The sequence below is a fragment of the Sinocyclocheilus rhinocerous genome, unplaced genomic scaffold (genome assembly GCF_001515625.1).
Source record: "Sinocyclocheilus rhinocerous isolate Xijiao unplaced genomic scaffold, SAMN03320098_v1.1 scaffold897, whole genome shotgun sequence".
In the NCBI taxonomy this organism is placed as follows: domain Eukaryota; kingdom Metazoa; phylum Chordata; class Actinopteri; order Cypriniformes; family Cyprinidae; genus Sinocyclocheilus; species Sinocyclocheilus rhinocerous.
This window is the reverse complement of record NW_015649224.1, coordinates 210,748-226,430: the sequence shown is the minus strand read 5'-3', so window position 1 is coordinate 226,430 and position 15,683 is coordinate 210,748. Positions and strand designations below refer to the sequence as shown.

Sequence of the window (15,683 nt, the reverse complement as noted above, 5' to 3'; positions counted from 1 at the left end):
CTCACCCTGCTTCATTCTACTATGTTAATAAATCATTAGCTCATCCATGAACATGATTTCTGCCCGAGTCCCGTCGGATTGCATCGGCTGTGGGGATGAAGACGACAACTCCCATGATTCCACACCCAGTCACAGCGTCATCAAACTACGCCTTTGTCTCTTTGTTTATTTTGAATACGCGCCCTCTAGCGGCGAAAATTACATATTGTGCCTTTAAGTGAAAATGTGATGAATTCCGACATGATTTTTTTTTCACATAGTTTTATTACAAAATTAAAACCACTCCCTGTTACATAATATTTCACATTGTACTTTGAAAATAACATTTATACATAATAAAGTTTTCCAAAAACATGGCGACTTTATATTGACTGACATCAGCACACTTTTTGGTATAAAAACAACAGGACAGACGGAAATCTGCCAGAATTCACTCCGGAAGCTTTTGCAATGACTATAAACTAATCGCAGACATTGATATTAAAGTATACATACCAGAATATAGCCAATATGTCAAATAAATGATTAGACAAAATAACATTAGCTTGTAAACAAATAAAATGAGCAGAAATTAAAGAATGCTTGGAAAGTTGCAGGATTCATATAGGATGATGACATTCTCATGTGATGCATAGGGAAACAGAAAAAAAAAAAGTTTTTAAGTGACTTAACCACCAGCACCATCAACAGCGTGTAAATGACCTGTAGGTAATATGTTTTATTCAAACTATGTGCAAATAAGACACATCACAGGCGAGAGCTTTACATTTCACAATCAGGAACACTAGTATGCTGAATGATATTTGACCTCTGCTTCTCTCTCATTTTTAAATGGGAATACATTACCCTATGATTCGTTTTACCTATTATACAGTCTCTACTGACAGGAGAAACTTTCCCCACCCAACATCTTCTGATTGTATGTAAGGATGATTCACTGGTGCCCTCATAGTGTCATATGTCAGTTCACAGATAGTGCTTGTATTGTTGGGGCAGGAGAAGTGGGTGGAGTCAAAAGCAGAGGGGGGTCAGATGAAGAAGAGAGTGGGCGGGATTAAACAAACTCCAGCTCCCACTGTTGACTGGCATGTTCCTCATTCTCTTCTCGAATCACTAAATGTTGTTTGTCGTATGTCTTACCCCCTGTAAAAAAAAAAAAGAGAAATTAGATTGCCTGGAGAATGTTTTTAGTGTTGCCAAAATCACAATTTATGTTGAAACCCATATATTTATAAAGAAATTTAGATATTTTATATTCATAAGAGAAAGTATACACTACCATTCAAAAGTCTGGGGTCGGTAAGACTTTTAAAATAATTTTTTACGTTTTGTATGATCACCGAAGCTGCATTTATTTGATCAAAAAATACAGTAAAAACAGTAATATTGTGAAATATTATTACAATAAAAAAACCTTTCTATTTTAATATATTTTAAAATGTAATTTATTCCTGTGATGTCATATGATCCTGCAGAAATAATTTTAATATGCTGATTTGCTGCTCAAGAAACTTTTCTTATTATTATCAATGTTGAAAACAGTTGCTTAATGTTTTTAACAGTGCTGCTTAATAAATAAATAAAAAAATAAAAAATATATATATTTTTTTTATTATTTATTTATTTATTTTTTTTTGTGGAAATTGTAATTGTGATGAATAGAAAGTTAAAAAAAAAGCAGCGTTTATTTTTAGATTTAATAGATTTTTTCTTTACTGACACTTTTGATAAACTAAAGCAGCCTTGCTGAATAAAAGTATATATTTCTTAAAAAAAAAAAAAGTACTGACCCCAAAATTTAGAACGGTAGTGTATGGTGTTTATGGTATGGGTCATTACTTTTTTCAAAATTTTAATCACCTTTTAGCATAGTGTAATACTGCAGTATACAAATAAAAAAAATTAATGTATTACTCAAAGTTTCTTAATTAATGCTAGCTAACATAATTGGATTAAAAAAAAGTTGATCAGAAAAATGTTGTTTGATAGATTTAGATGAAGCATGGCACGACACTGCTGGACACTGCTGTATTGATGTCAGCTACCCTTACATTTTTAATTCTAAACAAAAAGCTTTATTTTTCATAATAAATAGTAAATAAATTGCCATATAATAAATAATAAAATAAATAGTTACAATAAACAGTAATAAAGCTTGTGCTTTGTACATAAAGCACCAAACTATATCTTACCTTTGATATCCAGCACCATTCCATGGAAGGTGACACTGGAAATTGTGCCGCTGACCTGAGCGCTCCATGTCTGCACTGGCACACGTGTTTCAGTCCACAGCACCACCTTAGCACCTGACTCGACATTACCCATCACCTGCAGACTCATGGTTCGAGCCAGCTGACAAAAAGAGAGCATACGTTTAAAAAATCTGAGAGGGGGTGACTTGAAGAAGTTGTAAACAATGAATAACTATACATGCATTATTCATTAACATCATGGTGTGCAAAGTACCTTGTTTTTGATGAGCCCGTCCTGATAAAGCCAAACATCACTCATTCCCTCTACCTGCTCTGTGACGACCACGCGGCCTGTCTTCATGTCCTCAACACCACCCTGCACTGATATGTAGTGGCCCGTCTCTTTATTTTTGATGAGGAACAGTCTTTGTTTCTATAGGGATGTAAACACACAATTAAGAAATGGACATACAAAATTATCGGAAATACATAAGAAATACGCTGTGTTTTCTAGTTATCTTGTGTAAATAATTGGTCATGTGAAGGGGATACTAACTTGTCTGACTGGATACAAGGAGCCGATACAGGACAGAGAGCTGAATTTATTCCAGTTTGTGATTTCAATGGGCTCCAAAAGGAACTGGCGCCCCCTGTAGTTACTATGTTCACATAACACCCAACTGCAAAGAGATTGATGTGGTTTTAACATATATATGTTAAAAATCTCATACAAAATAGACATGAAACCTCAAATGTACTAAAAATAAGCAGCACTGCAAATTTACCAGCCACTGTTGACCCTAACAGAGAGGAAATGTGTATTAAATCCTTCCTCCCACATGTTGTAAATCTGTGTGTCAATAGTGACCTCCCGACCTTCAAAGCACTCCAGTCCAAATAGCGAGATTGACGGCACTGAAAAGGTCTGAAAGAGAGAACAAATGGGCAAAAAAGAGAGATACATGTAGTTAAATGTATCGTCTACGGATTTCTCATTGGGTCATGGCCCGGATCATTTGAACACTTCCTTTCCAGAAACATATTAAGAAAGCAGAGTTTCTGCTCACCATTGGAACTGCTTTGACAGAGCGAATGCTGGAGTCATTTGGGATGTCCATGCTAGTCAGGTTGGGATAATCTCCTTCAGACAAAACATACATGTTTCCTGTGAACTTCTCTCCTCCATATAGCACCCAACTGAAATGAAATGAGGGATACAAATTCAGAGTGTCACAATCTGAAAGAAATATATTAACATGAATATAGTGAATGTTAATGTATGGTGAATCTAATGTTTACATTTGTATGTGTATGTGTCTACATGCATTTTAGGGCTGCTGTATACTTTCACAGCTCATCCATGCATCCATCAAAACATTTATCCTACCCTAAATTTTCTCACTAACCTTCCTCCCACCACCCTGCAGGACTTGACACTGAGACTTTCAGGCAAACAGGCCTGGTTCTGATGACACACCCTACATGTGCCCTGGAAATCCAGCTCAGAGTAGAGCAGCACCTGCAGCAAAGAGAAAGAGAGGGCAAATGTTTCATTAAATGCAGTGCGTTAATGATGAAGATTTCCTTTACATACTACGGTTCAAAAGTTTAGAGTCAGTAAGATTTCAGATCAGCAAGGATGCATTAAATTGATTAAAAGTGACATGAAAAAATTTTTAACACTGTTAAATAGGATTTCTATTTCAAATAAATGCAGTTCTTCACGGTTTCCACAAAAATATTCAGCAGGACAACTGTTCAACATTATTAATAATAATGTTTCTTGAGCACCAAATCAGCATATTAGAATCATTTCTGAAGGATAAAGCTGAATTTATTCCAGTTTGTGATTTCAATGGGCTCCAAAAGGAACTGGCGCCCCCTGTAGTTACTATGTTCACATAACACCCAACTGCAAAGAGATTGATGTGGTTTTAACATATATATGTTAAAAATCTCATACAAAATAGACATGAAACCTCAAATGTACTAAAAATAAGCAGCACTGCAAATTTACCAGCCACTGTTGACCCTAACAGAGAGGAAATGTGTATTAAATCCTTCCTCCCACATGTTGTAAATCTGTGTGTCAATAGTGACCTCCCGACCTTCAAAGCACTCCAGTCCAAATAGCGAGATTGACGGCACTGAAAAGGTCTGAAAGAGAGAACAAATGGGCAAAAAAGAGAGATACATGTAGTTAAATGTATCGTCTACGGATTTCTCATTGGGTCATGGCCCGGATCATTTGAACACTTCCTTTCCAGAAACATATTAAGAAAGCAGAGTTTCTGCTCACCATTGGAACTGCTTTGACAGAGCGAATGCTGGAGTCATTTGGGATGTCCATGCTAGTCAGGTTGGGATAATCTCCTTCAGACAAAACATACATGTTTCCTGTGAACTTCTCTCCTCCATATAGCACCCAACTGAAATGAAATGAGGGATACAAATTCAGAGTGTCACAATCTGAAAGAAATATATTAACATGAATATAGTGAATGTTAATGTATGGTGAATCTAATGTTTACATTTGTATGTGTATGTGTCTACATGCATTTTAGGGCTGCTGTATACTTTCACAGCTCATCCATGCATCCATCAAAACATTTATCCTACCCTAAATTTTCTCACTAACCTTCCTCCCACCACCCTGCAGGACTTGACACTGAGACTTTCAGGCAAACAGGCCTGGTTCTGATGACACACCCTACATGTGCCCTGGAAATCCAGCTCAGAGTAGAGCAGCACCTGCAGCAAAGAGAAAGAGAGGGCAAATGTTTCATTAAATGCAGTGCGTTAATGATGAAGATTTCCTTTACATACTACGGTTCAAAAGTTTAGAGTCAGTAAGATTTCAGATCAGCAAGGATGCATTAAATTGATTAAAAGTGACATGAAAAAATTTTTAACACTGTTAAATAGGATTTCTATTTCAAATAAATGCAGTTCTTCACGGTTTCCACAAAAATATTCAGCAGGACAACTGTTCAACATTATTAATAATAATGTTTCTTGAGCACCAAATCAGCATATTAGAATCATTTCTGAAGGATAATGTGACACCGAAGACTGGAGTAATGGCTGCTGAAAATTCAGCTTTTCCACCAAAGGAATACATTTTAAAATATATTATAAAAGAAAAAAAGTTATTTTAAATTGTAATAATATTTCACAATCTTACTGTTTTTACTGTATTTTTGATCAAATAAATGCAGCCTCAGTGAGCATAAGAGATTCAGCTCACCTCATTTCTAAAGCTGGGTCCTTCACTAGGTGCCTGGAATACACAAGAACAACCTTATTAATGAAATCAAGGACAGAATATTAAATGGAGATTCACAGGGGAATTCATGGCTATGAAATAATTAATGTCAATAAAATACTTTAATACTATTTCAGCACATTTAACATCTGGTTGAAGTGGATTGCAGATGGTTATGAAATAATACACAAGCATTTACAATGAATTACCAGATGCAAGTGTTAACTAAAGAAACTGTTTAGTGATTGCGCCTCTCCAAGTTCTCTAATATCTACTCTTTATGCAAAACATTTTCAACCACACACAATTTGAGTGAACAGTCCTTGCACAAAGTGTTTGGATTAGATTAATGAATAATGAAATGCCTCTGACTTACTGTGAGGATGGGCTGTATGGAGCAGATGCGGTTGTCTTCAGAGCCCCAGTCTCCACAGTTGTTGTAGAAGCCTTTTTCCAAGACATACTGGTTACCTGAGAAATCCACATGAGAGTAGGCCACCCATCTGAGGAAAGAAAGAAAAATCAGTTCACATACTTATTAAAACACATACTTATTAAAACGCCAGACTGCAATAAGACAGTAACTCTCAGATAATATATGCGGAAGAGCTTTATAGTCACTCAAACATCGCTACATTAAAAGATGGAGGGATCAGAACATACGCTCCACTCAGCACGTGGATGGAGCAGGTGTTGATGCCGAACCCAAACAGCTCCACATCTGGGACAGCTTCTGTCACCTCAAACGTGGGCTCTTCATTCTCCACTTTCTCCTCTTCAGGCATCCCATATAACACCAGCAGGGGCTCAGTCAGGTCCTACAGGAAGCAGATTTTACAGTCCAAAAATGAACGCTTGTTAATTTTGAACATCTGTTAATTTCGTTTACAATAAGATTTAATGATGAAGTGCACTAAACACCAAAATGTTGTTCAAGCTTAAATAGATTAATTCATAAATACGTGTATTATTTATTTATTGTATTAATGTAATAAATATATATTAATATTTTATATATTAAACATTTTTAAAACAGATGTAGCAGTCGTAGTATATTAACATAAAATAATATATTAATATTTTCTAAACTTTTCAGTATAAATATTTACATGCATTTATAGCTACTCACAGAAATTGTATTTAATATATTTAAAAATGTATTATATTATTGTTATTATTCATATTATTATTTGTAGTAGCAGTAGTACATTAATATCATATAAAATATTTATATTTTCAAAAATGTTTTATATTATTGTTATTATTAATTGCATTATTATTAACACCAGAATATTGAACCTAAATAGTATGAATCTTGGTGAGAGTTTATCATATACAAAAATATAAAATAGTAAAATCTATTTTGTGTTTGTCTTACAGCTTGAATGACTCGGACCGAGCGCAGCTCTGAGTTTACTCCTCCCCACACCCGCCAGTCATGGTACTCTCCCTCCTCCAGAAGATACTGGTGACCCCGGAAACCCTCCTTCTCATAGCCCACCCAGCTACAAAACAGATGGAGTAAGTCAAGCAGAAGAGAGAGAGAGCAATACAACAAAATAAGTCAGATACTGTCCTGCATAGTGTGTAGTAAATAGGTCAGTTCTTGCTCTCTTCCCCACTTCATTCTCAATCAAACACAAATACTTTCAGTACTCACCAGCCTCCAATAACCTTAACGGATCCTGCACTGAACATAAACAATGATTGTTGCTTGTCCACTCTTGACAGGAAATCTCTCATGCTGGTGTAGATTTCTCTGCTTTTGCCAGTGAAATATGGCTTTTCATAGAGCACAATCTGTTAAAAACAAATTATATCAAACATGAATAATCCTTGATCCTGTAAACAACACAAATTACATGACTGCTTAATTACATGGTAGCTGATGAACTTAACACTTACTTTTGGTTCATAGAGGTTCTCCACTCTAGGTTCCCCCTACGAAAAACGCTTATATTAATATACATCATTTAATTACTGGTATGCTGTGGAATCATCGATCAAAAAGGACAGCAGACTGAGGAGGAGACACTTACTATTTTAAGCGGATGTAGGGAGCCCACGTATGGATGTGTGACGCCACAGGCGGCTGGGGTGGGGAATCCCCCGACTTCAAGCACTCGCGGGACACCCTGAAAGAAGGGCTCTGCAAACACCAACCATCTGGAGGAAATCAAACACGTGATGCTAACAAATAAACACTCTGATCGAGCCCAAATGGAATATATGCATGCAAAAAAGTATTCTTTAGATTTTCACCCAAAATCAACATTCACACTCCCAAAAGGGTCGCTTGGTCAGGACCCTTTGGCGTCACTTTTTGACACATAGGGTACACCTTTAGCGTCACTTTTCAACATGCAGAGTCCTCCATTGCTTTAAATAAGAAACCTTTGGCGTCAATATGCAATAAGGCATTGGGAATTTTATCGTCATGATTAAATTATATTATATATTGGGTAATAATTTTGCCATTATTGCATATACAGTGTGTTGGGGTGTGATTTTTCAATGTAAACATTCACAACAATTTTATTTTCATTACACATTTATGAGCACGTAACCCAACTCCTACCCCTAAACCTAACCGTTTGCCGATATAAAACATAGTATATAACAGGCAGATACAACTACAGTCACAATTTATTCAAAAAGTATTTATATTCCAAGTTTTCTGAGGCAAAACAATTGATTTGTGAGAGGAATAGACGCGATCACCATCTCCATCTGCCGTAAAGCTCAGATCCTGTATTGCAGTCTGTGAACAAATTCAAAAATTGCCTCCACAAGAAGCGTTACAGTAGCTTTGGTTGTGAAATGCCATTGGCTCTTGTGTGTCTCGTGACCGATTGCATCATGCTAATGTTCGGGAGTATCTTTTTAAATGAGACGTGAGCGCTTTAAGGGAGTGGGATCATTTTCAGCTATTTAAACCTTATGATTTACTCTGTTCTACGCATAAAGATATCGTATGGCTTCAGAAGACTTGGAATGCAACACGACTTGTTTGTAATACTTTTATAAAGCTTTTTTATTGTCAGTTTTTGCAATACATACCTGTGACTGTACTTTTATTTGCCTGTTACATGTTTTATATTGCTCAGAAGTGGGTAGGTTTAGGGTAGGAGTGGGGTTAGGTGCTCCAAAAGATCTATGAAAGTACAAATTCATATAAAATGATTTCTATTTTTGCAAATGCATGCAAACCATTAAATTTGTCTTGATCTGATGCATAAGGAAAACAGTTGAAAGCAATGGAGTATCCTGCACGTCAAAAAGGGATGCTAAAGGGGTACTCTGAACATCAAAGGCGATGCCAACGGGTCCTGACCAAGCATCAATATGTGACAACTTGAGTTTGGAGTGAGAACGTGTTGCCAAAATCTGTGCAGAAAATGTCAGGAAGAGTTCTGGAATAAGCTGCACTGATCACTCACAGTCCAGCGTTGATGATGATGGAGTTTGCTTTGACTGGGAAGCCAAAAATTCTGGAGTCTTCTGACGTGTCTCTGAATGTGACCTTCTTGCCTTCTGCATTTTCTTCAGGGAAAAGGCTGATTTCAGGAACGCTGTAATCCTGGAAATGTAAAAAAATGTGTTAAACCTACTGAACATTGAGGGAAAAAAACATAAAAAGACTACTTCTGCAAGCGTGAGTTCCTAAAAAGTCTGCAGAAGTTCCGCTAATGTACTGGCACAGTTTTGCTTCAGGACACAAGGTGGCGCACTTGAACCTTTCATAACATAGCTATGATGTGACACTACATTTCAGTGAAACCAAAACATGATCCCATCCATCCGAGACACATTTACAAGCTATAACAATCTCGCCTCTTATGGTAAGAATCTCTATGAACTTGAATTTCAGCTATCAAAGAGATGACAAAAAACTACAGCAAACACAAGTCTGACATACTCTCACTGCTCGCCGTATGGATCCGATGAAGAACTTCCTGTTTAGCCGAGGCTTGGGCTCATGGTCCTCTTCCCCATGATCCTGCATTGTTCCATTCTGCCGATCAACCACTTCTTCATCTTGTGGTCCAAATGGATTTGTCAGCTCGATGTCCCCCTCGTCCAGAGCGATCTTTTCCCCTTTGAATTCTGGCTTCTCATACAACACCCAACTTTGGAAGACAAAAGAGAGGACATAATATGAGGAACAGAACATACAACTTTCTATTCATCACGGAATCCTGAAAAAAAGTGTCAAGGTTTCCCAAAATTATTAAGCAGTACAGCTGTTTTCAACATTGATTGTATTAATAATAAATATTTTTTGAGCACCAAATCAGCGTATTAGAATGATTTCTGAAGGATCATATGGCACCAAAGACTGTAGTAAAGGCTGATAAAAATTCAGCTTTGCCATCATAGAAATTAATTGCATTTTAAAATATATTAAAATAAAAAAGCTATTTTAAACTGTAATATCTCACAATATTATTGCTTTTAGTTTTTATCAAATAAATGCAGCCTTAATAAGCATAGCTTCTTTTAAAAATATTTAAAAAATCTTACCAACCCGCACATACCACAATTTATGACCCTTTTTTGAAATACATAGCCTAGCAGCTATTACCCTACTTAAATTCTGCTTGAAACACACTGACGCAAGGGTTTGACACCTGATGGAGCAAATGTTATGTTATGACATCATTTGGCAAACTACAATACAGCTGACTTTGCCTGATCGCTCAGATAAATTATGAGGGCAAACATGAAGTTGCTTATGCATAAACATAAATCAGCCAACTCTCTTTGAGCTGAGGGAGTGACAAAGGTAGATGATACAGTGGATTTGAGGTGTTCCTATTAGTATAAAATGTATAATTCAAAAACAGCAATTAGAAAAAGCTACATTTGTGTGTTTCTGCAGTTAATGATATTTTGCAGTGATTCAGAGATGTTTCATTGCTGGGAGGCAGAGAGAGTCTTCATGTTAAGACTGATGTGGAATGTGTCTGATTCCCTTCACTAGCCAATGTGACTACATTATTTAGTGTGCATTAATATTTACTCCTGTATATTTACTGTCCTGTGTCAGTTAATATGTTGCATCATCCTGAACAGCATTATTATTTGATTACACCTATGCTTATAAAACAAGCATGACCTGAACCATTTTAATTTTTAATTTTAATTACTTAATTTAAGTAATTAATATAAATTTTGGCCAATTGCTCTGTAGTTTCAGGATAATGATGCCTATTATTATATATAAAACAAACAAACAAACAAACAAAAAAACATTAAATTGATCAAAAGTGAAGACAGTAAAGACTTTAACAATGTTACAAAATATTTCTATTTCAAATAAATGCTGTTCTCCTGAAAAAAAAGGTATCACAAGCAGCACAACTGTTTTCAGCATTGATAATAAGAAATGTTTCTTGAGCACCAAATCAGCATATTAAAATGATTTCCAAAGGATCGTGTGACACTGAAGACTGGAGTAATTGCTGCTGAAAATTAAGCTTTGCCATCACAGAAATAAATTACATTTTGAAATATTTCAAAAACATGAAAAACTGCGCCAACCCCAAACTTTTGAAAGGTAGTGTATGTTGCCTGCAAACATATGCATCTTTAAAACTTAAGTCCCCTGAAGTGCACACTTAAAATGATTTACAAAATATAGATCACAAGTGAGAGAAATTAAAATGATATGTGCATGCTTATATGAGCATGTCAGCTCAGCAAGGAGGTGCACAGTTTGTGTTTGCCACTCACCCTCCTCTGATCACTCTGATTGAAATAGTGTCCGTAAACTCCCATGGTGTGGCATCCACAACATCACCACGCACTTCAATTCTCCCACCGGTCATTCCAGGCTTGTCATAGATTAACATCTAACAGAAAAAAGAAACGGCTTAAAAAGTCCCATCTTTTCTACAAAGACTGCATTGTTTAATATTTAACAATCTCAACCACTAGGGGCAGCAGATGTGCTAATATTAGACAAGGGACAATCTGCCTTTGTCCTGCACTGACAGCGAAACATGTCCATTCGCACTGTCCTACTTTTGAAAGGCATATTTATTGTCTCAAAACCTTAAGGCTGCAATAATACACTGATGACTATAGTCAATGTCAGAGAAGGAAAGGACAAGAATATGCAAGAATAAGCTTGACAAGCCAGTTTCGGTGACCTTTTCTAAATCTTTTACTTTGCTTCTGATGAAGAACACAGGAATGTCAACCAAAACTAATTCGGTAGAGATGTATAATGCACATTAAAAACTATGAATTGTGAAATATATAAAATAGATGTTTAGTAAATGTCACAGAGGCAAGTTGAATCATGCGTACTGGAAAAGCGTTATTGTGGTTTAATGTTCCCACCAGACAGCAATCCTGAATGAACGAATGATAAAACATGGTATTTTATGATTATATGTATAATTCTATTATACAATTAAATGTTATATAATGATGTATAAAATGAACTTGACATTACAGAATTTCAGATCTACGAAATCTTACATGAATGTTCTAGAAGCATGTTTCTGCCTCAGAGTTAAAAAAATAAATAAAAATATAAATAAATAAATATACTGTAAACAAACAAACAAACATAAATAAATAAAGTCACACTATGAGATATAAAGTTGCCATTAGGAGATATAATCACAATCACAAAACTCCACAAAATCTAACTTAATTTTCTAACTTCCAAATACAAAAAACAAACAAAAAAAATTGGTGTGAGTGTCAGTAGGCTACTAACAATTCATAATCCATCATTTCTTTTAAAAATCATTTGATAAAGGACATCATGTCATTTGTACCTCTCTTTTTATAATCCTTTACTGTCCAAACGTGTATTTGGCAGATGAAGTGGGTCTAAATCTGCACTGTGCACTGCGGGCCTGTTACACACCCACTAATCTCTCTCACCTGTTCTTAAATACCAGCCTCAGTCTTTCCCACTTTTTAATATAATGAGCACATGCAGTAGAGCGAATATATGCAGGGCTTGGTTTGGCCTCATTAGATTCATTTAATATCAGTGAGAAAAGAAAGGACAGTTGTGTGAAATATCTCACCTTCCCAGGCCGAGGATTGAGCTTTCCATGCTCCTTTTCTTTTGTGAGCTGAATAAAAAGAAAAAAGAAAAAAATTAAATGAGATGAAGCCTCATTCAAATAAATGCAGATATACACAAAACAGTGCATAACTTCTATTTTAAGAAAGCATTACAATTAAATTATTCAGAGTATGTTTGCACTAGTGGATAAGTAAAATATTATGCTATTATGATAAGATCAGTCAGAAATCACAGAGTTACAACATTATCAGACATTCAGTTCAAAACTTCATGTCACATGAATTTAGGATAATTAAATTAATAAATCATATTCAGAAGAAGAAACTAATTTTACTGAAATCTAGATCCCTTCATTAAAACCCCCCAATTAAATTCTACATTCTTGCTATTAATTTTCTCATCTTCAATCCCCTCTGTACTGGTGATGGTGGTAAAGTTGGGCATTTCAGCATACAAACAGATATAATTAAATTAATAAATCATATTCAGAAGAAGAAACTAATTTTACTGAAATCTAGATCCCTTCATTAAAATCCCCCAATTAAATTCTACATTCTTGCTATTAATTTTCTCATCTTCAATCCCCTCTGTACTTTTGATGGTGGTAAAGTTGGGCATTTCAGCATACAAACAGATCACCTTTGGTTCTTAAAGGAAACACTACACTCCTAAATCTAACCTTTGACAATAGAAGAACAAGTACTTTACACAACACTTGATGTTTCTACCTCTCAAAGTCACATGCAGGAAGATGTGAGAGGCTCACGTCCTTATTAGGGCCTTTCGCACCGCGGGAACCTTTTCATAGTGCGATTGGCACCACTCGGCGCATGGTCGGGAAATGTCATTCCCCTTACCATAGCCGCCTGCGAGCTTCAGTGTAAATATTGCATCAATATCAAATCAATTTGAGCACAATTTAAACCCGGATGATTGTAACCACTCTTAAAGGGGTCATATGCTGCGATTTCAAGTTTTCCTTTCTCTTTGGAGTGTTACAAGCTGATTGTGCATAGATAAGATCCCTGAAGTTGCAAAGACTAAAGTCTCAAAACCAAAGAGATATTCTTTATCAAAGTTAAGACTCTGCCACGCCCCCCTAAAACGGCTCGTTCTAACACGCCCCCACATATCTACCTCACTATCTGGAAATATTAGCATAATGCAGCCCAAATGTGCGCGCAAAGAAAGAAGGCGTAGTTTCAGTAACCGCAGTTAGTGTTGACGCAGCTATGTCAGGGAGACGCTGTGTGTTTCTAGGCGAAAGCAAAAGGACGCTGAAGTGCAGGCACTTGTAGCACTGTCAGTTGTCGTTGGAGATTCTTAGTCCTCCTTTCCGTTCTTTCAATCGCTTTACGTATACGTCGACTTTCCATGTCCATTGTTGTGAAACCCGCGAGACACAACAAACACACAGCTCCGATCACAGCGTCCTCCATCCTCCTGTTGTTAATGTTGTTGTTCTTTGTTTCTGTTGTTGAACGCCGCGCACAAATGACGTCACTGTCGACCGGCTTACGTCACTTCTTAGTACACACTGTCGGTGCGAATGCAACCCTTTAAATAGTACTGGGAAATAGTTCGCGCAAAATCGTCCCAGTACTTTAGTACTGTGCATTTAGTTCTGGAACTAAAGCGGTGCGAAAAGCCCTATTGTCAACCAGACTCTTGCAAAACAGCACTGGAATGCAGCAAAAATTTACTGATTGGTGTAGGCCTAATGCCTGTGTTTAAGACAAGCTGTTTGAAATGTTTATTATACTTAGAGTTCCTCAGGGAAACTACAGTATATACATGAGGGGAAACAAACTGAGAATGACATCTGCAGATCTGCTGTTAGCTGCTGTCTATGCTAAAACAAACCGTTGGCATTTGAAATGGAAATCAAGAGGTCAACTTATCAGGTGTAAGAGGTTCTCACGTGGATTAATGGCTTTTGATGAATGCAAAGTTTTTACAATACATGTCAAGATCTCATTGTTTGTAAATGCCACATATTTATGCATGTAGGAGGTGATGAAAAGCCCTTCCCAGACTTTGCAGAGCGACATGCCTTGGCACTTGCAATGAGGCATGGCAAGGTTGGAAGAGAGACAACATTACACAAGAGTCCAAGTCAAATTCCTCTGTTTGCATATGGGGATGCTCTTAATGAAAAGTCAAATACATGAGTTACATAATGCAGATGCTATAAAGCTACCTCTATATGTTATCCTCACTGTCAGGCATTGTGAAAAGATGTTTTCCAGAATGTCAGAATATTTAAAATATGCATAGTGAAAAAGGTTGTGAGATGCAGTCGGTATCTCTACAGCCGATCTATCAACTCAATGGAACAGTGAATGTGACATCTTATAGATATCTAGCCAATTTATGCATAACTGCTTAAAATACCTACTTTTGTTTGGAGTGGGTCTTACTTTTAACTTCTGGCTATAATTAAACCTTTAAAAATTGACCTTTAAGAGAGCCTTTTGTTGGTGGCTACATTGGCTACATCATTAATATGAAGTGCTGTTTACTCCTAGAATCCAGCAGGAAACTGAAAATCAGTCTATATAGCCTATAAGGTCTCTACAAACTGATATGTGTGGGGCATGAAGGTGACATAATTGTTTTCTCTATGTCTGTTCCAATTAGGGATGTGCAATTAATCGGAAAACAGTTTCGATTTCGTCCTCCAACGATTATGAAAATACAGTAATCGAGATAAAACGATTATTGCGCCCCATTCCGCCCCCTTTTCCAACGCTGCGCTTTCGTTCCTCCATAAAAGCCCAATTGCACGTGCAAATCAGTAGAATCATGTAACGTGACTTTTGCAAAATGGGACGTGCTTGATTTATAGAAGTATATTTATGCATGTTTTTAAAAGCGTGAAAGAGAACTTGCGCTGCTGCTCAGGAAGGTATATGCGCTCAGAGACGGAACAGAACACGGAAAGTCATCTTTTAGCTCAGCGTGCGCGCCTAAACGGTCAAATACACGCAAAAATGTGTCAAAATGCGGCGCTTAGTGATTATTCGTGTATACCTTCGTCGGTCATGTAACAAATGAAAGTAAAGAGTTGAGAATAAAAATACGCGTGTAACGGTAAATTGGATCCGTGCGGCTCTTAAAGTGACAGCGGGCTATTTTCCTGCTGCGACTGTGTGCTTAAAGGGGTCATATG

The 15,683-nt window shown here is 36.6% G+C and overlaps 1 protein-coding gene across 1 annotated transcript in view; it reads right to left on the bottom strand.

The window, feature by feature from the left end:
* Positions 1–288: 288 nt before the first annotated feature.
* The window catches only part of LOC107710333 (serine-rich adhesin for platelets-like), a 39,290-nt gene continuing 23,895 nt past the window's right edge, over positions 289–15,683 (bottom strand). Inside the window, exons 5-22 of the mRNA XM_016515081.1 lie at positions 12,510–12,557; positions 11,194–11,312; positions 9,377–9,587; positions 8,898–9,037; positions 7,497–7,623; positions 7,363–7,398; positions 7,118–7,257; positions 6,836–6,962; positions 6,121–6,275; positions 5,834–5,960; positions 5,440–5,472; positions 4,831–4,943; positions 4,492–4,621; positions 4,210–4,349; positions 2,749–2,872; positions 2,467–2,625; positions 2,193–2,352; positions 289–1,143 (exon numbers count right to left, since the gene is read on the bottom strand). Coding sequence (XP_016370567.1) covers positions 1,055–1,143; positions 2,193–2,352; positions 2,467–2,625; positions 2,749–2,872; positions 4,210–4,349; positions 4,492–4,621; positions 4,831–4,943; positions 5,440–5,472; positions 5,834–5,960; positions 6,121–6,275; positions 6,836–6,962; positions 7,118–7,257; positions 7,363–7,398; positions 7,497–7,623; positions 8,898–9,037; positions 9,377–9,587; positions 11,194–11,312; positions 12,510–12,557 — 2,178 coding nt within the window. The 3' untranslated portion in view covers positions 289–1,054. The remainder of the gene's footprint in view (positions 1,144–2,192; positions 2,353–2,466; positions 2,626–2,748; positions 2,873–4,209; positions 4,350–4,491; positions 4,622–4,830; positions 4,944–5,439; positions 5,473–5,833; positions 5,961–6,120; positions 6,276–6,835; positions 6,963–7,117; positions 7,258–7,362; positions 7,399–7,496; positions 7,624–8,897; positions 9,038–9,376; positions 9,588–11,193; positions 11,313–12,509; positions 12,558–15,683) is intronic.